At 48.4% G+C, this 27970-nt stretch overlaps 12 protein-coding genes across 12 annotated transcripts; 8 read left to right on the top strand and 4 right to left on the bottom strand.

Annotated features, from left to right (window-relative positions):
• Positions 1–1288: 1288 nt before the first annotated feature.
• Positions 1289–5063, bottom strand: K441DRAFT_134459 (uncharacterized protein). The gene is made up of 12 exons (XM_067640091.1): positions 4701–5063; positions 4553–4637; positions 3724–4337; positions 3556–3651; positions 3311–3501; positions 3193–3226; positions 2958–3136; positions 2007–2865; positions 1769–1954; positions 1593–1715; positions 1428–1514; positions 1289–1377 (listed from the first exon to the last, which is right to left on the bottom strand). The coding sequence occupies exons 1-12, from the start codon at positions 4841–4843 to the stop codon at positions 1371–1373; spliced, it is 2604 nt and encodes an 867-aa protein (XP_067503217.1). The 5' UTR covers positions 4844–5063; the 3' UTR covers positions 1289–1370.
• Positions 5064–5283: 220 nt separating this feature from the next.
• K441DRAFT_564509 (uncharacterized protein) lies at positions 5284–8586 on the top strand (the record flags this gene model as incomplete). Its single annotated transcript, XM_067643653.1, has 7 exons — positions 5284–5544; positions 5701–5893; positions 5960–6421; positions 6479–7090; positions 7161–7272; positions 7331–7618; positions 7698–8586. Coding segments are annotated over 7 exons (2817 nt in total), but the record flags the coding sequence as incomplete, so codon positions are not given.
• Positions 8587–9654: 1068 nt separating this feature from the next.
• K441DRAFT_459764 (ankyrin) lies at positions 9655–9861 on the top strand (the record flags this gene model as incomplete). Its single annotated transcript, XM_067641764.1, has 1 exon — positions 9655–9861. A coding segment is annotated over one exon (207 nt), but the record flags the coding sequence as incomplete, so codon positions are not given.
• A 138-nt stretch (positions 9862–9999) lies between these two features.
• K441DRAFT_485842 (ankyrin) lies at positions 10000–10332 on the top strand (the record flags this gene model as incomplete). Its single annotated transcript, XM_067641933.1, has 1 exon — positions 10000–10332. A coding segment is annotated over one exon (333 nt), but the record flags the coding sequence as incomplete, so codon positions are not given.
• Positions 10333–12585: 2253 nt separating this feature from the next.
• K441DRAFT_563947 (uncharacterized protein) lies at positions 12586–13625 on the top strand (the record flags this gene model as incomplete). Its single annotated transcript, XM_067643627.1, has 2 exons — positions 12586–12784; positions 12850–13625. The coding sequence occupies 2 exons, from the start codon at positions 12586–12588 to the stop codon at positions 13623–13625; spliced, it is 975 nt and encodes a 324-aa protein (XP_067503213.1).
• Positions 13626–13903: 278 nt separating this feature from the next.
• On the bottom strand, positions 13904–16167 carry K441DRAFT_564039 (Phosphodiest-domain-containing protein; the record flags this gene model as incomplete). Its single annotated transcript, XM_067643632.1, has 3 exons — positions 13904–14343; positions 14397–15660; positions 15712–16167. The coding sequence occupies 3 exons, from the start codon at positions 16165–16167 to the stop codon at positions 13904–13906; spliced, it is 2160 nt and encodes a 719-aa protein (XP_067503212.1).
• Positions 16168–16395: 228 nt separating this feature from the next.
• On the bottom strand, positions 16396–18151 carry K441DRAFT_661063 (uncharacterized protein). The gene has a single exon (XM_067648821.1). The coding sequence runs from the start codon at positions 18046–18048 to the stop codon at positions 16513–16515; it is 1536 nt and encodes a 511-aa protein (XP_067503211.1). The 5' UTR covers positions 18049–18151; the 3' UTR covers positions 16396–16512.
• A 180-nt stretch (positions 18152–18331) lies between these two features.
• K441DRAFT_637766 (eukaryotic translation initiation factor 3 subunit D) lies at positions 18332–20408 on the top strand. Its single transcript, XM_067646517.1, has 3 exons — positions 18332–18545; positions 18602–19832; positions 19891–20408. Exons 1-3 carry the CDS (start codon positions 18338–18340, stop codon positions 20174–20176), a joined length of 1725 nt encoding a protein of 574 aa, XP_067503210.1. The 5' UTR covers positions 18332–18337; the 3' UTR covers positions 20177–20408.
• Positions 20409–20624: 216 nt separating this feature from the next.
• K441DRAFT_612474 (uncharacterized protein) lies at positions 20625–22570 on the top strand (the record flags this gene model as incomplete). The annotated part of the gene is made up of 1 exon (XM_067645615.1): positions 20625–22570. One exon carries the CDS (start codon positions 20625–20627, stop codon positions 22335–22337), a length of 1713 nt encoding a protein of 570 aa, XP_067503209.1. The 3' UTR covers positions 22338–22570.
• Positions 22571–23134: 564 nt separating this feature from the next.
• Positions 23135–24743, top strand: K441DRAFT_134404 (uncharacterized protein). The gene is made up of 3 exons (XM_067640090.1): positions 23135–23725; positions 23785–24056; positions 24116–24743. Exons 1-3 carry the CDS (start codon positions 23280–23282, stop codon positions 24706–24708), a joined length of 1311 nt encoding a protein of 436 aa, XP_067503208.1. The 5' UTR covers positions 23135–23279; the 3' UTR covers positions 24709–24743.
• A 265-nt stretch (positions 24744–25008) lies between these two features.
• On the bottom strand, positions 25009–25917 carry K441DRAFT_678002 (ATP synthase subunit 4 mitochondrial precursor; the record flags this gene model as incomplete). The annotated part of the gene is made up of 4 exons (XM_067651125.1): positions 25009–25031; positions 25081–25303; positions 25371–25825; positions 25887–25917. 4 exons carry the CDS (start codon positions 25915–25917, stop codon positions 25009–25011), a joined length of 732 nt encoding a protein of 243 aa, XP_067503207.1.
• A 142-nt stretch (positions 25918–26059) lies between these two features.
• Positions 26060–27919, top strand: K441DRAFT_661055 (nucleolar complex protein 4). The gene is made up of 3 exons (XM_067648820.1): positions 26060–26718; positions 26767–27652; positions 27700–27919. The coding sequence occupies exons 1-3, from the start codon at positions 26090–26092 to the stop codon at positions 27838–27840; spliced, it is 1656 nt and encodes a 551-aa protein (XP_067503206.1). The 5' UTR covers positions 26060–26089; the 3' UTR covers positions 27841–27919.
• The last annotated feature ends 51 nt before the right edge of the window (positions 27920–27970 follow it).

Genomic DNA, 27970 nt, shown 5'->3' with positions numbered 1-27970 from the left:
TGTTTTATTTAAAAGTAGGCTCCGTACGCCCCTGGGCTCTAGTAGAGCTTCAAAATAGTTACTCTCTCGCGACTACTCTCTTACCACTATCGTCACCTCCGCAATCCTTGGCGTGGTGTAGTAGATGTTGGCTGCTCTCTAGATTCTGCCAAGGCCTCCGAAGTCTCTTGTGCCACATTCGTCGCCATAGCCTCCCTCCCCACATTAAGCAATACTATATGCGATTCTTGCCATCGCGAATGGCTTTATAAGGGAGAGGATCGCGGGTAAGCTGCCACATAGAGGTGGATAACTGGCGCTTTTACGAGGCGACTTTTGGGGAGTTCATGTTTGGGGTAGGGTCGCTTGACGCGTCGTCGTCGCCGCTAGAGTGGATAAATCGATTGGAATTAAGCTTAGAAATAGCGGAGGAGGATGTATTATCGTCCTCAGTTGCGTTGGTAGATGAGGGAGGTATGGCATTAATCAAAGGTAGAGTGTACGGGGAGGGGGAGGGTTGAGCTCTGGGGGGGTGCAAAAATTATTAAAATTGACGATGTTGTGCGCGATGACTTACAAGATCTAATTTAATGTTTGGTAATTTTTACCTTCTATAGGTTTACCTAATGAATTTTAAATGCGCACGTATTGTAAGGAGGCCCGAGAGTTATTTACTAATACATCTTGCCTCATTTTTACCACCTCAACTCTAAAAATCTTCAATATTCAATATCTTTCAGTATTGAACATATCGTATTGACATTGACATTGACATTCAATATTCAATATTGAAAATTCAGTAATCAATATTCGATATTGATAAGAGCACTGGTAGTGTGCATGACCGAGTGCTTGGCTTAGTCCTATGGAGATTCAAAGAGATAAGGCACTTCCTTCGCCTCTGTATGGTTGACGCAGTCCCGGCTGACTGTTCACTTGTAGGTGTATGATCGGAACTAGTCAGTTTATTGACATACCTCTCGCATCGCTGTATTCGCTCATGCCCGACCCTAGCACGACCGCTAAAATTGATCCTGTACACTTGACAACGCGTCTGGGAGAAGATACCCCCTTACCCACCGGGATGATCGACTTTGCCATCTACATTGGGCCTTCCGAATACCTCAATAAATTAATCCAAGCAGAAGGACGATCCAAAAAAGAGATGTCTATCAACCATACTCTTTTACACACCTCTACGACGACGACCTATTGGCGTAAATATTGAGATAAAGCAAACAGGGAAAGATTTAAGAGATGCACAGTATAAGTTGCAGACTTCAGCCTCATGTGCTGATTGTTTTTGCCTGCTGGCGGTGGTTACTTGTGCCGCATCTTTTCGAAAAAGTCGTCGAGCGCCGATTATTGCACTCCTGTGTCAAGAACAAATTTTAAGTCCTGCAATAGTTGTCAGTGTCTACTGTCCGAAATAGGCTGGCTTCACGAACGTCGAGCCTCCCCGTCGCGCTATCATCCATGCCGTCCAAGGAAATTTTGGCCAGTTGACTCTTCTTTTTCTGGAGCATGACGATGTTCTAGAAGCGTAGGGTCAGTGAAGGCTCACGAAAGGGCAGAGCCAATATACCTGCTCCACGGTCTTCTCTGTGACATACTTGATGACAGTCACATTCCGAGTCTGGCCCATTCGGAGTGCCCTCGCGATAGCCTGTTCTTCCACTGACGGATTCCATTGGGGCTCGACAATGTGGACGCGATTGGCAACAGTCAAGGTGAGCCTGACTCTCAGTTAGTAAGTGAAGCAGTCGTGAGCATGGGTCAACTGCCATACCCTACCGCGCCAGTTTCAATGGACATGAGCAGGACAGGCGTGTTGGGATCTCCGCGAAATTTCGAGAGGATCTCAAGCCGATCAGAGAAACTAACTCGTCCGTCGATCCGAAGGCATGGGATACCCCTATCTGTGAGCATATTGACAAGTATATCCAGAGTTGACCGCCAGGATGTGAACACAAGGCTACAATTGCTCAGACTAATTCTCACATTGACTTTAGATAAGGGCAGCTTACCTTTTCGAGTCGTTAAGTGACTTTTGAATGTTGTCAGTGACAGCAACAAGTTTAGATGAGTACCCTGCCTGAAGCCCAAATGAGGAGTTAGGAGACATTATTGAAAGAGATTGTGGAGTAGAACTTCGGCTTGCAGACGCCCATGGTGCTAGGGAGCTTGGTGGGGAATCTGGAGAAGATCCGTTCATTGGCGGTTGGGACAAAGAGGGTTCTTGACTCCCTAGGCAGCGAGAGCATTCAGGGCACATATCGAGGCTGTCTAATAAGGTGGCGGTATCTTCATCTTCCCCGCCACAGAACTCGCAACATAGCTCCCCATCAGTAGAGATCTGTTGCTTCCTTGATCTTCGCCTCTTTCCGAATGGCGTGGAGCAGCTTGGTGTGGCGGCCTGCAATGTCCCGTGATTGCAAAGCCGCCGAAGCTTCATGATTGTGGCAAAAAGAACATTATACTTCTTGATTTCCGAGTTGGTGCTAACCATCCTGTCGAACTCAGCCTGGCAATCTGCGAGGATCCTTTTATACACAACTGTCTCTTCAGGTGTAAGGGTTATAGAAACCTCTTCGGTTTCTGCTGGGGGGAGATGGAGATAGGCCGCGTTTCGACGCAGGCAGGTGATTCGGAGAAGGAGCCTCAGGTTTCGAAACGAGTCATGGGAGTCCGATCGAAGTGGCTCAACGATATGCTTTTCAAAAAACTCTTGAGTGGCAAACGGTTGAAAATGGAGAAATCTCAGAAGTGATCGTAGATCGTCCAAGCGGTTCTGAATGGGCGTTCCCGTAAGACACCATCTCCTCTCAGCCTGAAGGTCCTCAGCCGCTTTGAATTGCTCGGAGGACTGGTTTCGGATCCAGTGCGCTATGTCTCCTGTTAGTAGCCGGCCATCTTGGGGGTATTTTGGAGATAACAATGGCATTTTCTGTTGGCTGTTAAGGAGCTGCTAGGCTTACCTTCATCCAATACGACTCGGAACCATTCCATTGCTTGCAGGACTCGACGTCCTTTCCAGTCAAACACAAGGGTCCGGTAGGTCGTTAACACGACATCATGGTCTACAAGTGCCTCAGTTGTCTTAGCACGGCTATCACCATGGAAAAGAGCGACTTTTAGCGTGTCTAGTCTCAAGTGTCTCCAATGTGGCATGTCAGGTGCGTCTATCCTATGATATTGTTGACGAGCACTTACTTCTCAATCTCAGATGTCCAGACATCCAAGACCTCTGTGAAGATGTAAGTCCTGTTGAACGTCGAGATAAGAGAAGGAGAAAACATGATGTTCGAGGAAGGGATGGGGTGAGGCTTACGTCGAGATGTGACAACAATTAAGGTTGCCCTGGTTGGTCGTGCTCTCGTTCGGCAGCTGTCAGTTTTGGCGAACTCCGTCGCCGCATTCTTCGAACAAACCACCGCGCTCAACATTGTCAACGTTTTCCCCAAACCCATAACGTCAGCCACGATGCCGCCAAGACACAATGACCGGTTATGAGGGAAGAATCTAACATGTCGGTATTAATAGAGCGTCCAGGGTACTAGAAGTTTGTTCACGAACCGAGAACCGATCAGAGCTTTAAGATCAGAGATGACCGAGTCACAGAAAGTTGGATTTTCTCTGTTCAAAATGAACTTGAGACCGTCTTCTTGGTGCCTGATGAGATAAATATGGGTTAGATGGACAAAGAAGAGCAAACTTCATTTGACAGCGACAGGGAGCCCGAACCTCTTGAGCGGGGTAAGAATGAGACGCTCGCCAGCCGCTGCTGAGACAGCTTGACTCCCCAGGGGAACTGCAAGGCGTGACAGATCATCAAGAGATTCCAACAGATTCTCAACCCCTTCAGAAACACGCACAGATTTTGAATCTATCGTTGGAGGGCCGATGAGATGTTTCAGGTCCGTGTTCTCGTTTCTCGAATAGAAATATTGCGGGTTTATGTATCTGGTTCCGGTTTCCAAGAAGAAGGGATGCTGAAGATACGCTGAATCGTCTGCCAAAATGTCCCCGACATCGTCGGCAATCCTCTCTGGCCCGATGATATTGACAGAAATATCGACGATCGTTTTCTTGTGGTTTGACTTTCGAGGGATGGTGTTCAGACTTGATGAAGAAAGGACAGCAGTGAATGATAATTCCGAGAACTTCCCTAGGGAGTGCAGATATCTGGTCGTAATAAGATCTAGCATGCCAATGTCCTCAGTGCTCGTCCCATTCATCTGGGATAAGTGGTAGTACTCTCCTCGGGCAACAAGCTTGAATGTGTGGAAGCGGTTCCATTGTAATGACTGGATGGTAAATCCTTCAGTGAAACTGACTTGAGCCTTAACGTAACACAACTTCGGCAGATGTTATAGGTTAGCTGAAACTCTCACCAATGAGATAAGTCAGAAATGTCCCAACTCCAATCTCCGGGGTCGAGGCTCGAGGCACTACGACTTATGAAAACCAATTTTAAAGAGGGCTAGCTCATTCCGGAAGGAAACTGAGGGTTTAAATCCTTAGGCCAGTTGATAACGATGCTAGATCAAACAGCAACAGAGAGCTGACCTACAGCTCCATAACAGATATTCTCAGAAGTATCTGACCATGTTGTGGCGTCTGTCATCTCGAAATCATCTAGGGACTCGGAACGTGGTCTGAACTGAAGCAGTCAGCGCGGGCAATTGTTGATAAAATGCGATCTGCCGAGGTTCATCCACCTCATGAGCACCCACACGAGACTTGAAAACTCCACTCCCTCGCTGCGACCCTGCCTAACGAGTCCGACTAGGAGGCGCTTTGTAGGCGTGGTCTCATCCGAAATTTCGGCATCGCCTTGTCCCCGTTTGTATGGAGTCAGCATCTCAATCGATTTGGGTAATAAACAAAATTCACAGGATCACAGTAGTGGTGATTTCGAACCGCAAGGCAAAGGGTTGGAAAAATCGAACACTTCTCATCAGCGATGTGCGCTCTAATATGAGAAAATTGTGCCTGGAGCCAAGTGAGGCTGAATGCTTGTTAGCCTTGAAGGCCGCCCCGCTTGGAGGCCGTGTCAGCCTGCCAACATCTCCATAAAAACTCTTGCCAGAGGCGTAATACCGTGATTTATTCTCTCTACTCAGCTCTTAAACCCAACATCAAACCCAAATCCTCTCTCCTTTGTCTTATCATTCATCCATATGCGAGACGGTCGGGTCGGATAGATTCATCGACCCTACAAGTGCTCAATCCATCCACTCGGAGCGTTGGGAGGTTTCATTCTAGATTAGCGATGATCGCTAGCATTTCCTAACTAGCAACATGGCCAGTGGGCCTGAGAATACTTTCAACAAAGCCTTAGAACGGTTTCGAGATAGCCTCACGGAAGAGCAGAAACGTCAATTTTCGGCAACCCGTTTCGAAGATGTGGAGTCGGAAATCCAAAACATTCAGCATCGCTTTGGTTTAGAGAAAAAGCTGCGAAATTTGAAGAAAGTCTCTAAGTTCCTCGAAGCAATGAAGCAGATAGAGCAAGTCATCAAAGTGTTTCTCAACGTCCACGAAGTCGTGGCATTCGTATGGGTAAGTGCTCATGCCCTCTTTGTAGAGGGATAGCTAGCCGCAGGCTCCCAACGTGCTGAGGTTTCAAATAGGGGCCCATAAAACTCGCTCTTGTGGTACGAGCACTCAGAATAGTCAGTCAATGACTTGAAAAGAGAAACTGACAGGCCGTGCAAGGTGGCCGGCACGAGAATCGACGTCCTTGAGCGTTTGCTTGACACTTATGTTGAAATCGGCGAGGTCATTCCTGGCCTTCAGCAATACGACCAACTCTTCAAAAATTGCCCTGCTGTGAAGGAAGTACTCGAGCGGTACTTCTACGACATCCTTCAATTCCACAGAAAGGCACTTGACTTATTTGCAAGACCAGGTTAGGCATCCTTGGAACCCCCAATACCACAAGCTGGATAGTGAACACTAATCGAATTGTACGCAGCCTGGGAGACGGTCCTGAGGTCTGCCTGGAAGACCTTTGAAACTAGTTTCAAGCCAATTCTTGACAGCCTCAAGCGTCACAGGACCTTATTGTCGGATGAGAAGTTGACGACAGCCATTGCAGAGATTCAAGACATCCGCCAATTCAACGTGACCAGATTTAATGAGCTCTCGCAGCAACTATACAGCAGGTTCCAAGAGCTATCGAAGCAATTGTACGAAATTCAGGAAAGGTTGGCCGAAAAGGAGGCCAGAGAACAGCAGGAAGCGCTGCGTCTACAAAGACGCATTATAGCAGAGAAGCTAGGGCCTCCAGACTATGAAGCGGATCAGCACCGGGCTTCAGAACAGCGCTTTTCTCCGTCCGGAGATTGGATCCTGAAGGACCCAAGCTTTTTGCACTGGCTTGACTCACGAAACCCGTCATATAGTACACTGTATATGCATGGCATGCCGGGTGCTGGTAAGTAGGCGCGGTGAGAATCCGGTCTTTCGTCCAGGAAAATGACAAAGAAACTAGGCAAAACAATTCTTGTGTCACGAATCATTGATCACCTGAGATCCCAGACAACGGCTTCCAGGACACCTCTTCTGTTCTTTTATTTCAAGCACCACGAAGAAACCAAGAAATCCATGGGTGGAATGCTTCGTGCCCTACTAGTTCAGTTGCTCTATCAGGACGACACATTGATAGAGTACTTCTATCAGAAATGCTGTTCTACTAGCACACCAGAGCTTATGACCCTTTCTGCGCTCAAGGAACTGGCCCAGGAAAGCTTGAAGAGCCAGCACCGCTGCCTGATTGTTCTTGACGGCCTAGACGAGTGTGGAGATGGCCAGAATACTAGGCACGAAGAATCAAAGGGTATCATTGAGTGGTTCGGGAACTCCGTTATACCAACTTCCCACTCCGAGGGAGGTTGTATCCGGTTGTTCCTAGCCGGGCAGAGGGATGGTGTTCTTGACCAACACCTTTCTACATACCCGGGCATTAAGTTAGACACCACTAATGCACATCTTCGCGATATTCAGGACTATACAGTGTCCAGAACATCTGAGATACGAGAAAGATTCTCTCTTAGCCGTGATGATCAAGCGGAGATAATAAGGAGAGTCACAGCAGCCTCAAAAGGTGAATACGGCATTCTCCCACATGTTTAAGGGTTCATTAAAATGCCCACTTTACTCACACTGTCTCACAGGGATGTTCCTCTACGCCAAGGTGGTGCTGGACAACCTCATGCACCAAGGATCAGAAGCCGAGCTCGCAGATGAACTGAAAACGGAAAACTTTCCAGACGGGCTAAATTCGGCGTACAGCGCCCCTTTTAATTCCATTGGTGGGCACTCTAAAGCTAAAAGATGTCGACAGGTACGAGCGCGTGGTCGTCCGGGTTCTCGAACGTCCCGCTCAGCCGAGAAGAGAAGCTGCTGCAAGGATACTGGGCTGGATAACCTGCGCTGCCAGACCTCTCCGGTGGAGGGAGATTCAATCGCGATTCTGTATCGATTTCGAGCAAGGCTGTTGCAATTTTAAGAATCGCCGGGTCGACGGTTGCAAGGTCCTCTGCGGATCACTTGTCGAAGCCGACCAGTGCAACTTGGGAACAGCATCTGAGGCTGAAATTGTTATAAGCCTTGTTCACGACACTGCTGGAGAGTAGGTTGCCACGTCTAAGTCATTTGCCCTTCTTTACAAGAGATCCAACTATCAGAACACGAGCTTATGGTATTTGTAGATATCTTATTCACACCGGTCGAATTTTCCTTTTCAAAGAGCACGCCAAGATGGCTGTTTTCTGCTCTCGATACCTGACCTCCGGTCCATTTAAGCATGGTCTTCGAGAGCGAAGTATCCGAGAGTTCGCTCTCTCTGGATATTACAGCCTTCAAGATTACGCGGCTGCGTTTTGGCATCACCACGTTGACTCCGTGCTAAACCCCGCCGCCGATGTCCCTGTGGAACTCTCTGAGAACATTGTCGGGTCCGTCATTTGCCTTCTTGGAGACTATAAGGTAATGCAACAGACTGGATCAAATACTCTAGGCTCTCAGCCTAGTCCGACAGCGCAACAGATCCGGAAAATCCTGCAAGAATGGCGCAACAACGGCCAAAAGGACTCGTTCGAAGAACGAACGTCTGCCATTCGGAGGGTCATCGAATTGATTGACCTTGCAAGGCTGGATGATCAAAGAAAAACAGTTTTTCTTGGGCTCAATGGAGTTCCTCATTTCAAATGCCCGAAGCCACGATGCCAAATGTTCGCTCTCGGATTTATGGATCGACAAACTCGAGATGCCCACGTCGAAGAGCACGAACGGCCATTCAAGTGCCCGAATGAAGGGTGCTATGCTCGCAGCATCGGGTTTCCATCTCAATCAGCCCTGGACGTCCACGTCAAGCGCCTTCATTCCTATAGTGCCAGCCCTCAGCCCTTGTTCCCGCCTTCCACAACGAAGACAGATATCTTCACTGCATGTGCCAAAGGTGATCTTGATGCAGTGAAAGCATTTATCCGTCAGGGAATTGATGTGGATGTAACCACGCAACCCAAAGGACGATTGACACCACTAGTTCTGGCCGCTAGAAAAGGCCATGTTCTGGTTTGTCAGTATTTGGTTCTACGCGGGGCTCAGGTTTACCTTACCGATGCTGGCACATCCTGGAGAGTAATGACGGCGCTGGAGGAAGCAATTGAGCGACGAGACTATGATCTCTTCCGTATTCTCGTGGAGACAGCAGGTGAGCATCAAAGGCTCGCTTTTCTGGTCTCATCAGCTCCGGGTCTACGGTACTACGTTCACGCAGCCATAATGAGCGGAGCCGTCGAAATACTAAGGGATCTACTATCGTGGTATAAACAGAGCTCCGATGTTGCTAGGGACACTATTTTGCGGGTCACAGGTGAATGGAAAAGTAATGAAGCTATCGCACGCATTCTACTCTCTCGAATGAAACCAGAGGATATTAACCAGCTCAAAATTGATGGAGAAACCCCACTGCATGGAGCTGTGCAATTCGGGAATGTCAACATTGTTAGGCTATTGCTGGAGGCTGGTGCAGATACTCATATTAAAGATAGGGAAGGGCGGCTACCAGTTTATTGGGCATGCGCTAACTATAATGCGAAATTCGATAACATCCTAACGATTCTTCTGGACTATACCGACGATTTTGATTGCCCAGACAGCGCCGGAGAGACACTATTACAAGTGGCCGGACGGACGGCGCTACATCTAGCGGTAGAGCAAGGGGACGAGGCAGCGGCGAGGCTACTAGTAGAGAAGGGGGCGGACGTCAACGCGAAGGTCATGGACGGATGGACGGCGCTACATCTAGCGGCAGAGCGAGGTCATGAGGCGGTAGTAAAGCTGCTAGTAGAGAAGGTGGAAGGATGGATAGCGCTACATCTAGCGGTAAAGCGAGGGGACGAGGCGGCGGCGAGGCTGCTAGTGGAGCTAGGGGCGGATATCAACGCGAGTGATGTTAATGGATGGACGATGCTGCACCTAGCGGTAAAGCAAGGGGACGAGGCGGCGGCGAGGCTGCTAGTGGAGCTAGGGGCGGATATCAACGCGAGGGATGCTGGTGGATGGACGATGCTGCATCTGGCGGTAGAACGAGGGGACGAGGCGGCGGTGAGGCTGCTGGTGGAGCTGGGGGCGGATATCAACGCGAGGGATGCTAGTGAATGGACGGTGCTGTATCTGGCGGTAAAGCAAGGGAACGAGGCGGTGGCGAGGCTGCTAGTAGAGAGGGGAGCGGATGTTAACGCGAGGGATGCTGGTGGATGGACGGTACTACATCTGGCGGCAGAGCGAGGGGACGAGGTGGCGGTAAGGCTGCTAGTGGAGCTGGGGGCGGATATTAACGCGAGGGATGCTAGTGGATTAACGGCGCTGTATCTAGCGGTAAAGCAAGGGAATAAGGTAGCGGCGAGTCTATTAGCAGAGAGGGGGGCGGATATTAACGTAAGGGATGCTGGTGGATGGACAGTACTGCATCTAGCGGTAAAGCGGGGGGACGAGGCGGCGGTGAGGCTGCTAATGGAGCTGGGGGCGGATATCAACGCGAGAGGTGCTGGTGGGTGGACGGTGCTGCATCTAGTGGCAGGGCGAGGGGACGAGGCGGCGGCGAGGCTACTAGTAGAGAAGGGGGCGGGCATTAATATAAAGGACGCAGGTGGACGGGCAGCGCTACGGCTAGCGGCAGAGCGAGGTCATGAGGCGGTGGCAAAGCTGCTGGTGGAGCTGGGGGCGGATATTAACGCGAAGGGCGCGGAAGGATGGATGGCGCTGCATCTGGCGGTAAAGCGAGGGGACGAGGCGGCAGTAAGGCTGCTGGTGGAGAAAGGGGCGGATGTTAACGCGAGGGATGCTGGTGGATGGACGGTGCTGCATCTGGCGGTAGAGCAAGGGGCGGAGGCGGTGGCAAGGCTGCTGGTGGAGCTGGGGGCGGATATCAACGCGACGGATGCTGGTGGATGGACGGTGCTGCACACAGCGGTAAATCGAGGGGACGAGGCGGTGGCGAGGCTGCTGGTGGAGAAAGGGGTGGATGTCAACGCGAAGGAGAAGTTCGGACTAACTGCGCTACAGCTAGCGGAAGAGCGAAGGCATAAGGCCGTGATACAGATTTTAAGATCCTGTTAGGTCTTTATTTTTAACTTATACTTAAGCGTTTATCCATGATGCTAAGCGATTCATCCTCTAAAACCGTTTAATTATCGAGGAAGCACCTCTTCAAACGTATTGCTCTACTCTGTGTTCGCGCTGTAAAAGAGCTTGGTTCACCGACAGCTTGAGGGCGGTCAGCACCGTGGCCTTCTTGCCGGACAAGCAGGCGGCGCCGACATCGAACGACGATACAGCTAGCTAAAATAGATTAGGATGTCTAAGGGAGAAACAAGGCCTTATAAAGTTTAGAAAGCGGATAAGTTTTACAGCCACGAACTTTAGTACGCGCTTAGCCGGAAGTATTTCCTTTAGAAGAAGGGATCTAAAATAAGAGGACCCCATCTAGTGAAATCAGCATCGCTTTCACCTATACCAATATTTATAAAGGAATAATTAAGACCAAATTAAATTAAATTAAGGAATACGGCACCTTAGATAAGTAACTTAGAGATATAAAATATCTTTAAAGACGAAGATTAAGAGGAGGGAGGTAGTATTATAGACCTTATAGTTAGAATATTAGAACTACCCGAGGAGCTCTCAGAAGCTAGCTAGCTAATAATAGTACAGACTATATAGACCTAGTAGAACTATCCCTTTAGCAGGTATATTTCGTTCTACTATTATCGATAAGAGCTGGCCAATAGAACCAGTAGAATCAAACCTCCGTGAATTTACGCGTACTTTTGATTCTGGTGTTCGCATCTCGCGCCAGCGGAAGGGATAATAAGGCACGTAATGTGAAGCATATTGCCAGGGTATACGGTAGGGAGTGGGCAAGCCGAGCAAGGGTCACAGGAGAGTCGATGGAAGAGAGGACGATATAGTAAAGATTATAGGCATAGCCTGCAGAGACGAACCGATGAAGAGAGGAAGAGGGCTGCAAGCCCGAGGAGCTTATAAGGAGGTGCCAAGCCTAGCCTTCGGCTGGGGCGACCGAATTCCGGGGGCCCGAGCTTAATAGATACAGGCAAAACTCCTTAGTATGATATGGGTTTTGGCGCCAAATATATCGTAATACCAATGGTATTGTTATATCAAGAGTCACGTATAGGGTGAATAAGCAGTAAAATTCAATAAAAAGTGGATCTTAAAGCCTAAAGGTTATAGATTTCCCTACTTATGGGCCAGATATACGCCCTTCTCATACAACTAGTTATACCGATATTGGTGGTAGAGCTTAACAATATCATCAAAAGTCAGATTATCGTTAGTTACACCAAAAAGGCTTGATTAGGGCATGTAGATCGTAATACCAAATGTGTCGTTATATGCCCGGTATCGTATTAAGGAGTTTTGCCTATAACGCTAATATAATATCCCCTTTTATATTCTAGACCTGGGGTCCTATAATATAATCCTTAGCTAAAAGTAGATATCTTACTTTAATATTTAGCTAAATGTATAATAAAGATAGTTTATTTAGCTAGGTATCCTAACTTGACCCGATTAATTCTATTGGCTTCCTTATCGATAACTATAGGACACATTTTGCAGGGGATAATTTTAAAGCTTTACACTGTATTTTAGAAGCTTTAAATTGGCGTTCGTCCAGTGTTTATCTGAGCCATTTGATTAGTTAGAACAGCGAGGACGTGCCAGAGGAAGGGGATAAGGGTTGTTGCGGGATGGTTTCAATAGGTGGTTTGCATGTCTCGTAGTGAGCAGCCGAAATGCCTCAAGCGAGCTGAGCACGCTGAAATGCTGTCCAATTGCTTTTTGGCAATATTTTTATTGGGGCCTGAAGCGGCCTCAGGCATCCCATCCGTAACATCCGCCGAAAGACATGCTACGACACCAAGACGACAGTTCACGTCTGTGAAAACCCTCAACCGAATCTTGCCTCGAATTCTGTATTTCCTAGAATCTCTCTCTTTACCTACCATCTAGACACCACCAGCCAGAATGGATGCTCCTTCTAGCATTCAAGGAGATGAATTCTTACAACAGATGCTCTCTGAATTTCCGCTGGCTTTGGCAATTATTTCAATACCTGCTCTCCTGCTCTACTTCACTATATACACGTTTGTGAAAGACCGCTACGCTCTTTCTGTATTCCTATCCGTTCCTACACTCGCTCTATTCTGGCTGAGTCCATATGCTGCGTCAATTCACTGTGGGGCTGCACGTGCCCTGTTAAACTTCGCAAGTACAATCAATATATATACATACAGCATTTTGGGAGCGGAGGTTATGCTGATTCTTGGTTTTCAGTTGGTACTGGGACGATGAAGCTACTTGATGTCCTGGCCCGCCGGGATAATTTCCCTCCATATACTTCGGGTTCAAGGCCGCCGGACTGGATCTACGCCATGATCATTCTCACGGAGCTGCGCTACGAGTCTTTCACGCCCAATTATATTCGCATCCCTGCGCAGCTCGAAACATTTTCTGAACCCTTCCAGTTGGTGCTTCACACCGCGGCTTTTGCGATGCTCCAAACCCTGCCTCAAATCCCGCCGATCCTCTCCTACGAGATTCTGCTTGCAATATACATCATCTGGACCTCTATGCAGCTTGCGCTGCGCTACAAGTCCTCGCCGGCTTTCTTCGGCCCTATATATCTCGCGGACAGCTTTGCGGGGTTCTGGACGGAGACGTGGCACAATGCCTTTGCTGCTCCATGTAAGAGCCTGGCCTACAACCCGATCTGTAGAACCGTTCTCTGGCTCGGTCTGCCGAAGGCAGCGGCAAGGAGCGCCGGTATCTTCGCTTCTTTCGTGTTGATGGCTGTTTTCCATATGTATGCGCTGGCACCGCTGCTATCCAACGAAGGGTTGAAGAGGGTCGGTCTGTTCTTTGTCGGCAATGGAGTCTTGACAGTAGTTGAGGTGATGGTGTGGGGAAGGAGGAAGCACTGGGCCCGCGCCTTAGCAGCTTGGATTATCGAGACTGCTTTTGCGAGCTGGGTTGTCTTGGCTATACCAGTCGCTCATGGCCTGGTGGAGCTGAACTGGAAGGAGATTTGCAGACCCAAGGATTATGTCTAGGACGAATGAAGATTCGAGCACATGGAGAGGATTGGCGAAGCGTTATCAATGTCAAGGCCTTCGGCTCTCATCCCTATATTACGCTAAACTGTATGGCGACAGATTCGTAGCCACTACTAGATTTCAGGAGATTTAAACCTTAAGGTGAAAACGCCTTCAAACCAAAGTCAAAAAAGTTACATCTACTGGGAGACAATGAATGCGAACCGCAGGGTATCAGCAAAGTACCTAAACCAGGTTAAAATAACCGAAACGCCTTTTTGCCTCCTTTGACACCCTTAAACCTTTGAACCTGGGTGTCCTCCATCTGCCGGTTTCTCGTCATGAGCATGAATAAGATCATCTACCCATTCCTTGACCTCTTCAAATTTATCAGTTACCCACTCCCACCAGGGCTTCTTTTGCTCTTTGTTATCAGGAATTGAGGATGCTGTGGGAGTGGACGATGTTAGAACTGTGGCTGAAGGCGATATTGAAGAAAAGCTGTTGACGGCGCTAGAAGTCAACGGGACAGCGCTCGCAGTAGACGACAGAGGACTTGAAGAAGATGGTACAACGCTCGCCGCAGACTCCACAGGGTCGGAGGGCGTCTCCTCGGCAGGCGCTTCGGGATCCGAATGTAAACCTACAGGTTTGAGTGGGAGCCGAAGAGTTCCGTTGTTAGGTTTTGGGGTGACGCCAACGGAATCGCAGACAATGTTATACAACTCGGTATTTTCTAAAAGATATGTCAACACAATCACATGTAGAACTTAAGAAATATGTACTTACGGAAAGGTTCAACACGACTACCTGGTTTGTGGGGGAACGCAGGTCCCCTTGCAACGAAGATGGCTCTCATGAGTGGATGCTCAAAGTCATACCCATGCAGGCCCCTGGGATGGTAGATATCTCCGTTCCGTTTTCCTTCTTCGACGTCAAATTCGTCTTTTGTTACAATGGCCCATCCAGTCTTAGGCACTATCCATAAGGGGGCAATGCGGGGATTCTGGGAGAAATGATATCGCTCAGGCATGTCTTTGTCCCTGAGATAAACCTCAATGTTGGGATTATCTTTTGCCTTTCCAAGAAGTTGCTGATAAAGCCTGCCTAGGTCGTCAGGATTCTTCGGTCTCAAGCCATAAAGCGGCCAGCCGTCAATATGTTCCAGTTCATCGGGGTTCACTAAATCTTCTAGTTGAATCAATCTGTCGACGTCAGTTGTGGCCATACCGTGGTCTGACACCACAACAACGTTGACAATGTCCGTCAGATTGCGTTCTTGAAGGCCGTAAAGAATCTCGCCCAACATGGTGTCGACATTACTGATAGTCTGACGGATCTCGGTGCTGTTGGGACCATACTTGTGGCCGTCAGCATCCACCACAGGGACATAAGCAGCTATGAGTTGAGGTCGCGGTGAATTGGCCTTAGCAGCAGGATTTTCCGGGCCAGGCAAATCTAGGAGCTGGAGAATTCTATTGACCTTCAACGGCAGCACCTCGGAGCCGTTGTATTTATCCACATACGCAGGCTCGACGCCTCCAATGTGAGCTTCTGATCCAGGCCACATGTGTACAGCAGTCCGCACGTTTTGCTTCTCTGCAGTTACCCATAAAGGTTCTCCTCCCCACCAGTGGGGTTGCATGCTCCGGCTTGGATCAGTGTAATAGAACTCTTTTTTTAGATTAGGATCCCAGAAAGTATTCCCCACAATGCCGTGGGCTTCTGGGTATAAGCCAGTAACCATGGTATAGTGGTTTGGAAAAGTCACACTAGGAAAGCTAGGCAGCATGTACTTCGGCGATATACCCTCTTGAACGAATCTGTTCAATGTAGGTGTGAGGCCGCGATAGAGAAAATCGGCACGGAAGCCGTCGAGGGAGATAAGAATCGTGGTAGCAGCGAAGGTAGATGTACCATTGGAGAATCGATTCGCTGCTTTGTTGCTACGGGAGCGTTTGGAAGCCCGATATGCTACAGCTAGAATACCGATGAAGAGAATGACGATGGCGATGTGTATGATGATACGCCTCCACATGCGGGCCCGACGTGACTGTTGCTTGCATCTTAGAAGTGACCACGTTACTGTGCCCAAAATACTCACAGTTTTCTGCCCCAAGACAACTCTTAGTCTCTGCTGGTCTGATTCCGAAGAATTTCTTGACGACTCGGACTCTGAACGCCGACCTCCCTCTTCCATTTCGTACATGAGCTCGCTGGCCTCCCCGGGACGGCCATGCTTGCGATCTCGTCTTGCCTCTCTTTTGAGCTTCCTCCTTTCCCGCTTTCCTATCTTTACTTTATCTCCGCTTGTGTCCCCGCGGTTGAATAGGGGAGGGAAGCCCCCGGAGCCTCCTCCACGAGCCAGCAGTCGCTCCCTCTCGTCCTCCTCATCTAAAATCTTGTAGTCCCGTTCGGCTACCTCCGATGATGGCCTTCCGTCTTCATAGTGGTCGCCATCTTCGGAATAGACGTCTTGCTGGGAAGTAATCTGTTCGTCGTCTCTGTAGTCGTCGGATTCGGACAGGAGATTCGCTTCTTCGCGCTCGCCTTTAGACATTTTCGGTGCTGAAGTGCTAGATGGATCACATTTCTGTAACGGAGAGAAGGACGGAAAGGTGTATAGGTGGTGTTTCACCTTATTGAAGCACCTGCAGCATGTGAACTGCGCCCTGCGCCCTGAACTATGCGAGGGCCTCGCTTCGTCTCAACCTTGCTTGCTTCTGCCTGTACGGCGATCACAACACCGATTCGCAACCATCGAGTCAAAGAATTTATCAAGACATGAGATGGATAGTCTTTATTTAATATATTTGGTCCTCTAAATACTAAATCCATTCCCCTAAGAGGAACGTGCTAATTTGAGCAAGAACAATTCCTAAGTGATTTCCCGAGCATAATAATTCTAAGGCATCTGCACGACAACGGCATCTGCCGAATCTATCCACTGCAAACTAGATCCTCGAACTTTGCCATTGCTATAGAGCCAGAGTAACAGATAAGTGTGCTCGATCAGCTCTCCCCAGGAATAGAGCTGTACCTGTCCAAGTCCATCACCATTGCCGTTATTCTCATTCTCTGGATTTGGTGGTTCCCGATGCAGAGTGACCCCCCAGCCGGCATACCCACGGCGAACAAAGTTGGCTAGGTCATACCAAAATGTATACTGCAGCCTTTGCTTCCAATTCGCAGTCTCAATCTGCCAATGACCACGTTCGTCCATGGCTACGTTCCGAGTAGTCCATAAAGGTTTAAATCGGCCGACATTCTCCGGTGCATCCTTTAACATATCTAGCGCCTTTGTACTTTGGGAAGGCCATGAGGTTGGTGTGAAATCAGATATTCGCGGTCCGGGCGGGAGAACCTCAAGGGGAATGGACAAAAATGACATGGCACCACTGGAGGTGCCTTTGGTAATCTGGTATGATTCATTCATCTCTGGATCTATTACATCCTCCCCGGACGATGGTTGACGTTCTGCATCTTGCTTGTGTCCCATTCCAAGTTCGAGCTGCGATCTCTTAATTGATGTGGGGCGACTAATGACATCTTCGCCCATCATAAATTGCTTTTCTAATGATTGACTCGAACCAGCATCACAGGGGGGGTTGGGTGTGGAATGTGTCATATCTGGCTCGTCCATAAGGGTGGTAGAGATAGAGCTGTTGAGGCCAAAGCTTGCCGGTTGTTTTGAGGAGTTGGATAGGTTGGGAGAAGTATTCAAGCTCTGGAAATTATTCTCATTACCTTTCCCTATTCTTGGAGTGAGTGGATTTCCTGGCGAGAAATGGAGAGGCTCTGGAGATTCACTATTGGCATTTGAGGGAGCTAGTTCTGACTCGAAAGAAAATGATGGTGAATCCGGGAGTTGGCTCTGTAAGGCTGCAGCTGCAAGCTGAGATTCCTCGTAGAAAAGGATTGAATCAAATTCCGCAGCATTGGTCGGTCTTCTCTTACTCCTCGGCGAAGGTCTGAGAGCCCCACTGGCAGAGAGGCGCTGTTGGGGTTTCCGTAGAGTTTGTATGAATTCCAATTGTTCCATCGGATCTTTTGAACATTGTAGAACACTAGCCTTGCCAGGATCCGTCTGGGAGCCACCGTTGAGAGACGTTTGCTCCTGACTGCAATTCGAGAGTGGTATTACAGAGGGAAAACTGCCGTATAGATCATTATCCGCCTGCTGAACAGGGTGTACAGGGTCCAAAGGCCTTTTAGAACTGGGTGAAGACGACGGCTCGAGATTTTTCGCGGTTGAAGTCCTGAAAATATCCTGCAGGGTGCTATTAACTAGGCATTCTTCCCGCCTTTCATCAATGCCCTCGCTCTCTATTACGGAGGCCGTGCGGCAGGGTTCAAATTCCAGATATGCAAGGGCCTGAGCTCGAAAATGATCATCATCCTGGCGAGTTGTGGGAGCTGAGATATGGACTAATATCTCCATGTTTATACAAGTATACGATAGAGGAAAGGAAACAGGTTCCGAAAACAGCCATGATCATGCATTCGACAAGACGCCTTGGCGATGAGCGCCAGTCGAACACAAGAGGATTGGATAAAAAGAAATATCAAATAGTGTATCTATGTGGTCATGTCTATAATGGGTCGTACTTTTCGGTGGGGACGTTTTCGACAGGGATACTCCGACCGCCAAGAATTTCCCGCCGCACTTCCAAAAATCAGTCCAAAGGCGATAAACCAGTCGCACCTCTTACCGTATCATAACAACAAACATGGCTCCCGCCTCTCTTTTGGGCCTTGTGTCCGCCTTACCTGCCTCAGACGGCTGGGGTCCTCCAGTTTCGAGTGAGACTATGCTCGAAGGCGTGCCATATGCGCCATACTCGAAGGCCGACAAACTAGGTCGCATGGCGGATTGGACAGAAGGCAAAGATCGAGAACGTGGAGGACGACAGCAGTACGGCGGCAGGAATTACAGAGGTACGAGGCCCTCACAGTTTTTGAATATTTGTACACAGCTAACCAAAACCTTGAAGATCAGCAAGTCTACGGCGCAAACCCACAGAACAATCCTTTTGCTATACAGGTTGCAGAAGAGGAAGCAACTTTTTCAGTTGTAGACAACACCCGTACATCTACTAGAACACGAGGATTTGGAAGAGGGGGCGGAACTGTCTTCCGTGGGCGTGGTCAGCGAGGTGCTCAGACGCAACGCGGTGGTAGAGGGACGTTCCAGCGCGTTGGAGGTGGCCGGGGAGGGCAGGGCTACGACAACCGCGGAGGCCGAGGCGGGCGCGGGGGGAGGAGGTTTGGTTGGAGAGACGACAAGCCGCAGCGCAACCGGGATGCGTCTGTGAACGTCAAGCCGGATTGGGCAGTCCTGCAAGAGATTGATTTCGCTCGTCTCGCGAAGCTGAATCTAGAAACTGGCGAGGGAGAAGATATCGAAAGTTACGGGTTCCTCTACTACTATGACCGGACATACGACAAGCAGCCTGGTGCGAAAACATCCGAGCGGAAGCTCAATGTGTTAGAGCGTGCGGCATACAACGTTACAACATCAAGCGACCCTATTATACAGGAACTGGCAGATAAAGATGAAGCAACCATCTTTGCTACGGACAACATTTTGTCCATGCTGATGTGTGCTACCAAGTCTGTATATTCCTGGGATTTGGTCATATCACGCCGAGGCAACAAAATTTTCATCGACAAGCGGGAGAACTCAAACCTAGACATGGTCACAGTCAACGAGAATGCCACTGATGCCCCCTTGGAGATATCTGAGGGCAACAAAGATTCTATCAATAGCCCAGGGGCACTCATGATGGAAGCTACGCACATAAACAATGTGTTCCCCCTTCAGGTCGTTGTCGAATCTAAGACGTCTAAGCTAAATATGCCACACGAACATCCTTTTTACAACGAAGAGGTCGAGACCGATCCTCCAGCGTCTAAAGCCTACAGGTATCGTCGATTTGACCTTTCTCTCGAAAAGGACGAGGAACCTCTCCATTTAATCGTGCGAACAGAGCTTGATGCTGTTGTAAAGAACAACATCAACGGAGAAGACCAGTTCATGACTATCAAGGCACTGAATGAATTTGATAACAAAGCTCAAGGAAGTGGAGGCGCTTTGGACTGGCGGACAAAATTGGCCAGCCAGCGAGGTGCAGTCCTAGCCACAGAGATGAAGAACAACAGTTGCAAATTAGCACGCTGGGCCGTTCAAAGCATTCTGGCCAAGGCGGATACTATGAAGCTAGGGTGTGTAATTTTTAATCATTTTTAATCATTTGTCGGACAGCGCTAATCTTCACTGCAGTTTTGTTTCTCGGAGTAACCCAAAGAACAATAACGACCATGTTATCCTTGGTGTTCTTACGAACAAGCCACGAGATTTCGCAAATCAGATGGCCTTGAATCTTGCCAACGGATGGGGCATCGTCCGTACAATTGTTGACATGTGCCTTAAAATGGAGGAAGGCAAGTATGTACTGGTGAAAGACCCGAATAAGTCAGTCCTTCGAATCTACTCGGTGCCTGAAAATACGTTCGAGGAGGATGCTGAAGAAAGGGAGACAATACAAGAGGAAGAGGGTGAGGAGTGATGGCATGTTAGATTGATGTTACGAGAGACGATAGGATTTGATTCTCGGGTGGGAAATAATGTGTGCCATGCATTGAAGTTCGCCTTCTGAGCAGTGTCGGGGATTCGATTAAATAGACCAATGCTGGAATGAGCACTCCGCACTTGAAAAGCGAGTTCGCTCCTCGACTGCTGTAACTTCATTAATGAAAGTCGAAGGATAAGATGGCTGAATGCGGAACACGAAATCTCTCAAAATGATTACCAACTGCTGTGAAGACCCATCTGGCACGACTGAAGTATTCACGGCCTTGGTGCAATTCAATTGTATGAAGAAAGCAACAGCTGCAATAATTACAGCAACGCTAATTTACTCATACCGCCAGACTGCATTACCGCTTCACCGCTTCACCGCTTCCTGTTGCTTCCAACCGGCAACCTCTAACCTACAACTTGCAAGCTGCAAAGCCATGGAGCAGCACAAGGCGTCAATTAATTGGCTTGCCAGATATGCTAACAACTATCATACTTGGGAAGAGATCCAGATTGATGGTAAGCAGGCTTATAGACGACCGCTTGGCTTAGTCGAGTCATCTTTCAACACCGATGGCTCCGACTACGAAGGCCGAGCAGATGTCAACGCTCTTCTTACTCTCGAGATTCGGAGTGCGTTGAATCCTGATGAGTTTCGTAGGAGGATTCTGCTTGCATGGGCTAGCTTGCGGCTTCAACATGTTCTTATGCTGGCAAGAGTGCTTCGCAATCAGCACTCCGCGCAGAGACATTTTGCCGTAGAGCTCTTAGGAGACAGCCAGGAGGCGCTGCAGAGAGCTTCGAAGTCTGTTGTTTTCATTAATGACTACTATCAAAACGTCGACGAAAATGACCTGTACCGTCATTGCTTAAATACCGCCAGGGTCCTCAGTCCGGATGAATCCCTATCAAGACTTTTTGTATTACCACTGGAACTGCTGCCAAATGGCAATTCTCGTCTTCGCCTCCTTATTGTGGTGGCACATGAGATCACAGACGGCCTTTCCATGTTCCATTGGATGTCCCATCTCATTCAAATTCTGAACACGCCGTTACCGGAATTGGAGAAAAATTTGAGCTTCCTTCTCACCCGTGAGAATGTATCGTCACGCTTGCCACCGGCTCAAGAGGATCTTTATCCTCCTGTCTCTGGTAGTTTGGCTAGACAGCGCTGGTTCTGGGCTATCATGCGAATCTTGCGGCATGTTCGACGGCCTCTTCCTCCAACGTTTGCCAACCCGCTTAGACGAATACAAAGATTGCCATCGTCGGTTGAGATGCCGCCGACATACTCTCAGATTTTCAACTACTCCCCTGAGCGAAAGCCCCTTTTAAATTCGTTCCAGTGTACCGCCTCTCTAAGCCGAAAGGCATCAAGCCGCTTTGTTCAGTTAACGCGGGCGGCAAATGCTAGTATAGGTGCTGGTTGCTTTGCATTGGTAGCACTTACCATGATGGAGCTGGAGGAAGTGCGTCACCCTGATATCCCGCTCTCTGAACGTCGTCCTTTCATTGCTTCTTTCCCTCTCAATCCTAGAGCGTTCTTCGGCTACAGTGGCCCGTCAGACTCTTGCATGCTTGCATTCAGCGACGGCATCGTGCTACCGTTTCTGGCGTCAGATCTGGATATCGAAGGAAGGTTCAAATTAATCGCCCGGCAGGCGCATCGACAACTCTGTACTTACCAGAAACGATTGCGGTCGACCGAGCTCAACGTCGGGCTAGCTCCCCGTAGTGTGGCTCGCTTGATTGCTAATAGCTATCTTGTAGCAATCGAACGGGGGGAATCAAAGCTCCCTCCTGAGCGGCGGACAGGCATTAACCCCCAAGGCTCATACCCTGCGAATATGATTTTGTCTGGTGCTACATGCGGTGTGAGCTCGGTGGGCTCGGTCACCCATTTCTTCCATCCTGGAATGCACAAACTGGAAAATGTTGGAAACGCAGCAGATTTTGCAGCAGACTTTAGATCTATACGAATGGGAGTCAGAGCAAGGGACAACGAGTTCTTGGTTGGTAGTGGAACCGAGTCCGACGGCATACGTTTCGGTGTTTCATTTGACGGAAATGCTATTGATGAGGAGGCCGTTCAGCTCTGGAAACAGAAGATTGAGACGATGCTGGACGTGAACAAGATGGCGAAACTGTGAAGGCATCCTCCCGATGAGATAAATTGTCTATATACCAAAATTTTAAGAATACGTTGACAAGCCTGGATGTCTTCAGCAGCCTCATTGATGTATTGTTGTCTCTCAGGACTGTTGGAGGAACCCGCAGGGACCGACTCAAAACAAGAAAGTAGAAATGCAACTAAAATTCCGAATTGGATGGAGCGAATAATTTTGCTTTTCTGTAGCTCGGAAACCTGAGGTGCTGGTGATAGACACTAGGTGTTACTGCATAGCGTTAAGTCTTTCTCTGCATAAAAGCGGGATAAGACAAAATAATTCGCAGAGGAACATATGATAATGAGAAGAGGTGGTGTTCAAATTAGATGCATCGTAGGATTAGTACCAGTACATGTGTCTAAATCGAATGTGACTTCATCAAGATTGTGAATCATAAGTCAGCTGGACGACAACGCTGCGGTTGTGGTTAGTTGTGGCCTTGGAAATCTTGGAGATGCCATTGGACATCCCTGTCGTATTCAAAAGCAACACCAAGACATTGTGTAACAGTCCCTCAGCCCGTCAGCCCGGCCATCGCGTCTTGCGTCATGGTCATCACACCGCAACGTCTCAGCTTAGCTTTGATCAGAGTTGCTGGCAAGCATCTCCACTGCTGCTAAGAATGTCTCCTTAGTCTCCTCTCTCTCATGCGGACTTACCGATTCCAAGGGATCGAAAGCAGCAGCTTTTGGTCAATCATAGCCCGAAGGACTCAAGCTGCATCAGCCACAATGCCACCCTGCAGCTGCCTAGGAAAATGTAGGCTAGGTCATTTAATGGAGGCCGTTCGCAGCATTAGGCTGTTTGCCTTATATCACAGCACATAAATAAACGTGTTTAACCAAGTACTGGAGGGTGCAACTTCAATACATGTTTTATTCTTAACTAGCCTTCTACATTACCATTCATCTTAGGATTTGCGATATGGCTGTCACGTTCCTCCCGTCTCAGATTGCCGGTTCTGAGCCCGTCCCGCTTCCTTACACGGGGAATCCACTACGCCTCTGTGGTAGCGACGCATGGTTGATATATCAAGAGATCGGGTTTGTCTTTGGCATAATTCAACCGCTAAACCAGTGGTTATCAGGGGAACTAGATGAACTTTATCCATCAATCCAGAACCTGATTTGCATGGGGTTACATCTATTGCTGTTCATCGTGCAGTTGATCTTCCTAATTTCACTACCTTTTTGCATCATACTCCCTATGGGCTGGTTCGTTATCTACGTCGTCGCAGTACTGTCGTTCACTGCCGCAGTGGGTAGGGTACTTAATGGGCCGGGGGACTCCATTGTATCAAATGTTGATATCGGCTCTGATAGAAAGCACGAGGACGAATGCTGGCTCTTTTTGAATGGCGTTTCTGTTGGGTATGTTAGGTTCAAAATTTTATCTTGAGCCATCAATACTGAAGATGTACTTTCTGTAGGCACCATTGGCTGCAGAGCAACATAAATAGACTCGCTCTGACGTTCCGGCGTCCAGTGAAAGGAGTCCATAACCGGACCAATGGCATTATATTCGACCTCTTCCAATGTATGATAGAAAGGAATTTCTGTTATGCCACGGACGATACACGGAATTCGTACGTCTTGATCAAAGAAGCTTTGCTCGATGACAAATACAGAAAGGTTGTCCTCATTCTGCATAGCCAAGGAGGAATTGAGGGCGCTTTAATTTTGGATTGGCTTCTTGATGAAGGTTGGTATCTCGTCTGTCATCCATTTGGTCGTGTATGTTGACGCGAATATTGTGACTAGTCCCACAGGACCTTCTCCAGCAGCTCGAAATATACACCTTCGGAAATGCCGCTAATCATTTCAACAACCCGCATAGGAATCTTGCATCCATGAGAGCGGCCCAAGCACGTGGTGGATCTAGACTAAGGGACAATGCCATCCACTACATTGAACATTATGCCAACAGTGGTGATTTCGTTGCTCGTTGGGGCGTTCTTAACTTTACGAGTATGAAGAACCGATACATGGGCCGAGTTTTTACACGTCCTGGAACGGGGCATCTGTTAAATCAGCACTACCTAAATAACATGTTCCCACTGGGGCCAAATCAGCGGGTCCTCGAAACGAACGACTTCATGGAGATGGAACTCAATATCCCCCAAGGCGATAAGCATTCTCATGCAAGAGAGGGTATCTGGTCTAGTTTTTACAGCAGTGGTGTAGAAGCAGAAGAGAATGTGGCGATTCTCGAGGATATCAATAGCCCTATCTCATGTGTGTCAACTACCTCAATCAATTCGGCCTTCGCATCTGGTCGTGTGCAAAACCCGCATAAGGTCAAAGACTTTAGCCGTTTATGGCTCTACCGGAACGGTAGTTCTCCGCCGAATTGAAGAGTCCGAATTGGTTCCCTGGGTTAACAAGGATGATCTAAGGTATTAGAATGAAGGTTTGTTTTGGTGGTTATTTCAGGCTTTTGGATAATTCTGCACATGGGGTACATTTTACAGAAGTGGTAAGCTAAACCTTAATGATGAGTTTGATAATTGAGAAGCGAAGGCGGAATCTTGCAAAAAGAGTTTCCCTACGAAAACCGGTAGCCTGAAGTCGGATATCTATTGAACAAGAGTGGCTATATTGCACAAGGTTTATTTCACAGCTGATTGATGTGGAAAAGGGACGTTTTGCGGCTACTATGCCTTGGCCGACACAATTCCTAGATATAATTAGCCAGTCCAACCGCTGATATGAAATATCAGACTTACTTTCAACATCAGCAACGCTCTGATCGAGAATCTGCTTGAGAACCTTCGGATTCTCGAGTTCCTTCTCAATCTTGGCAATGAGAGCCTCTGCCAGCTCGCGCTGTTGCCTTTGCTTCACTTGCCCCTCGTACCGCACCCATGAATCCAGAACGGCTCGGGCCTCGTGAGCGATAGCAGTTTTTTGCTCCAACTCATATGCTTTGGCCTCAAGCTGGGCGGTTTCCTAGTAAAATTTTAGTATATGTCGATCCAATGGGATACCTGCGGCCAAAGCGCTAAATAATTCGCACCTTTGATACTTCAAAGAGTGTCTTAGTGATGTCAATAACGCCACCAAGATCCTTGACGTTATCCATGCGCTGCTTAACGGCCGCTGTGTGGTCTTCTCGAGCGGCGTTCAAAATGCCCTTGATCTTATTGGTTTGGCTCTCCGCCCACGACTTGTACATCGGGCCTCCGTAGTGACCAACAGCCCAGAAGATGGTCAAGAGACTGAGCATGACAATGGACTCCTCGTTGACAACATAGAGCTCGTTGCTGATCGCGGCAACCGACAACCCGGCACCGGCAGAGAGGACGGCGGCTTTCGAGATCAGGCTGTTGCCTGGTAGCGAATCCAAGACGGACTGGGCCTTCTTCTTTGGGTCTTGTGTGGGAACATTGGAGGCGGAACGGATTGATGTGACTTGAGCAGAGATAGATGGGAGTGTCCGGATAGGAAGAGTTGGGCGGAGGCGGGAGGCACCTGTGAGAGGTCAGCAGAAGGGTCAATGGCATAGACAAAGCAATTTTAGATAACTACTGACCGACCGCGCTCCTTGCGAGACGTGAAGCCATGGCTGAGGATGAGAGTGGAGAAGGGCGAGAGGTTGATCGGTTGAGGAGCTTTCGGGATGGTTGTAGGTCTGCGCCAAGACTTTTACTAAGCCGGGCTCTTTTTTTCCTTGATAGAAATAATATATCGTGAAAATGAGGTTTGCAACAATTATCCCGGCGCGTACTTCTCACCATGGCGCATTTGAGTTCCGCAGCCACCGCTACCAAGAAGAGGAAGAGAGAGTCGAGCAAGCTGGAGGACAGGACGCGGCTTAAGACAAAGAGCAAAAAGAATACAGCGACATCCAAGGAAGACGATCCCCAAGCAGCGATATTGCTCCTCGAAACGCAAATCCTCGAGTCACGTCGAAATTATAACAATATTACAACTTTGATATCAACTATTAAACAAAAAGATGCTAAGGAAGAGACCGTTGTCTTCACCGTTGTCGCTCTATGTAGGATTTTCTGCCGACTTATGACTGCGGGATGTTTCGTGAAAAGCAAGGGAACACCAGAGGCGGAAATTGTCATCATTCAATGGCTCAAGGAGAGATATCAGGAGTATGTGGATATCCTCCTGGTGGATTTCCTGCGGAGTGACACCGCATCGAAGCAGAATATAGCATTCACGCTGCTCATGCGTTTGATTGAGCAAGAGTCAAAAAGCGAGGGGGAGTATAGCTGGAGAAAAGGGTTGCTAGCAAGCCTTGTGGAAGTGCTCCTGTTACTTCCGGAGGATGATCCTATACGACAAGAATATGCAGAGAAATACATGAAGACATATGACGATCTTCGATTTTACACGCTCCAAAGCATAGCGTAAGTCATGTGCTCAAATTTCAGCGCACTCTTACTTATATACTATAGTGCATGCTTCACAGGTGATCATGACTCCGCTACTCAAGAGCTGATTACAGCTAACAGCACCTCTCTACTGTCGACATTGGACAAACCCCCCGAGTCGAGTGATGCTCTAGAAACTTTCTATGGGCAGCGTCCAGCCCAGCAAAAGCATCAACTATATTCCGTTACAGCTCACAAACGCCAAGCACAGGAAGCGTGGTTGGCGACATTGCGGTCTGATCTTAGCAAGGATCAGCGAAAGGTAGTACTAGGAATTTTCACCAGTCAGATTGCGCCATGGTTCCTGCAAGTTGAGGTGCTGATGGATTTCTTGACTGATTCATTCGACGTTGGCGGTGCTACCTCTTTACTCGCCCTTTCTGGTCTTTTCTACCTAATACAGGAGAAAAATCTGGATTATCCGTCATTCTACCACAAGCTCTATTCGTTGCTTAATGCAGGGCTCCTTCACTCTAAGCACAGGTCTCGCTTCTTCCGTCTGCTGGAAACTTTTATGTCTTCGACTCATTTGCCTGCAGCACTTGTAGCGAGTTTCATTAAGCGATTGTCCAGGTTGGCACTACATGGGCCCCCTGCGGGAATAGTAGCGGTTGTACCTTGGATCTACAATATGTTCAAGCGGCATCCTACGTGTACTTTTATGATACATCGAGAGATACGAGATCCAGATGAAAGGAAAGATCTCGAGGAGGAAGGCATGGATGACCCGTTTGATATGGAAGAAGAGGATCCCATGCAGACTGGCGCTATCGAGAGCAGTCTTTGGGAAATAGAAACCCTACAGTCTCATTACCACCCGAACGTGGCAACACTAGCCAAGATAATCTCAGAGCAATTTACCAAGCGATCATACAACCTAGAAGATTTCCTAGATCAATCTTATACGGTGGTATGTTAACCCTAGATCCGGCACAATTAACGAACTGATAATTGTAGATCCTCAATATGGAGCTTGGCAGGGAATTGAAGAAGACCCCGGTGGTGGAATATGAGATTCCAAAGAGAATCTTCACAGCGAGTGATACCGAGTTGGGTCCTCTTGGAGTGTTGATGACCAAAGTGTATGAGCTGAGCTAGATAGAATCGAATCCTTTGAACATGAGTGATGTAGAGTTCTCCAGTAGTGGTAATAATATTTGGTAATGCTGGCTCCCCTTGTATATTATATTACCTATTGTAAATCCACCTTGGCGTTGGGCATTTCAAA

The sequence above is a fragment of the Cenococcum geophilum genome (genome assembly GCF_001692895.1).
Source record: "Cenococcum geophilum 1.58 unplaced genomic scaffold K441scaffold_25, whole genome shotgun sequence".
NCBI lineage: Eukaryota > Fungi > Ascomycota > Dothideomycetes > Gloniales > Gloniaceae > Cenococcum > Cenococcum geophilum.
The sequence above is the reverse complement of the archived record's forward strand: the minus strand, read 5'-3'. Positions and strand labels throughout refer to the sequence as shown.

Coding starts and splice junctions, on each gene's coding strand:
- K441DRAFT_134459 (XM_067640091.1), bottom strand. CDS start 4,843: ATGCTGACTCCATACAAACGGGGACAAGGCGATGCCGAAATTTCGGAT. Junction 4,638..4,700: donor CTCGTGTGGGTGCTCATGAG/GTGGATGAACCT, acceptor GCTTCAGTTCAG/ACCACGTTCCGAGTCCCTAG. Junction 1,716..1,768: donor ATTGAAACTGGCGCGGTAGG/GTATGGCAGTTG, acceptor ACTGAGAGTCAG/GCTCACCTTGACTGTTGCCA.
- K441DRAFT_661063 (XM_067648821.1), bottom strand. CDS start 18,048: ATGGAGATATTAGTCCATATCTCAGCTCCCACAACTCGCCAGGATGAT.
- K441DRAFT_637766 (XM_067646517.1), top strand. CDS start 18,338: ATGGCTCCCGCCTCTCTTTTGGGCCTTGTGTCCGCCTTACCTGCCTCA. Junction 18,546..18,601: donor CGGCGGCAGGAATTACAGAG/GTACGAGGCCCT, acceptor AAAACCTTGAAG/ATCAGCAAGTCTACGGCGCA. Junction 19,833..19,890: donor GCGGATACTATGAAGCTAGG/GTGTGTAATTTT, acceptor TCTTCACTGCAG/TTTTGTTTCTCGGAGTAACC.
- K441DRAFT_134404 (XM_067640090.1), top strand. CDS start 23,280: ATGGCTGTCACGTTCCTCCCGTCTCAGATTGCCGGTTCTGAGCCCGTC. Junction 23,726..23,784: donor TTGAATGGCGTTTCTGTTGG/GTATGTTAGGTT, acceptor TACTTTCTGTAG/GCACCATTGGCTGCAGAGCA. Junction 24,057..24,115: donor GGATTGGCTTCTTGATGAAG/GTTGGTATCTCG, acceptor TATTGTGACTAG/TCCCACAGGACCTTCTCCAG.
- K441DRAFT_661055 (XM_067648820.1), top strand. CDS start 26,090: ATGGCGCATTTGAGTTCCGCAGCCACCGCTACCAAGAAGAGGAAGAGA. Junction 26,719..26,766: donor TACACGCTCCAAAGCATAGC/GTAAGTCATGTG, acceptor TATATACTATAG/TGCATGCTTCACAGGTGATC. Junction 27,653..27,699: donor TAGATCAATCTTATACGGTG/GTATGTTAACCC, acceptor TGATAATTGTAG/ATCCTCAATATGGAGCTTGG.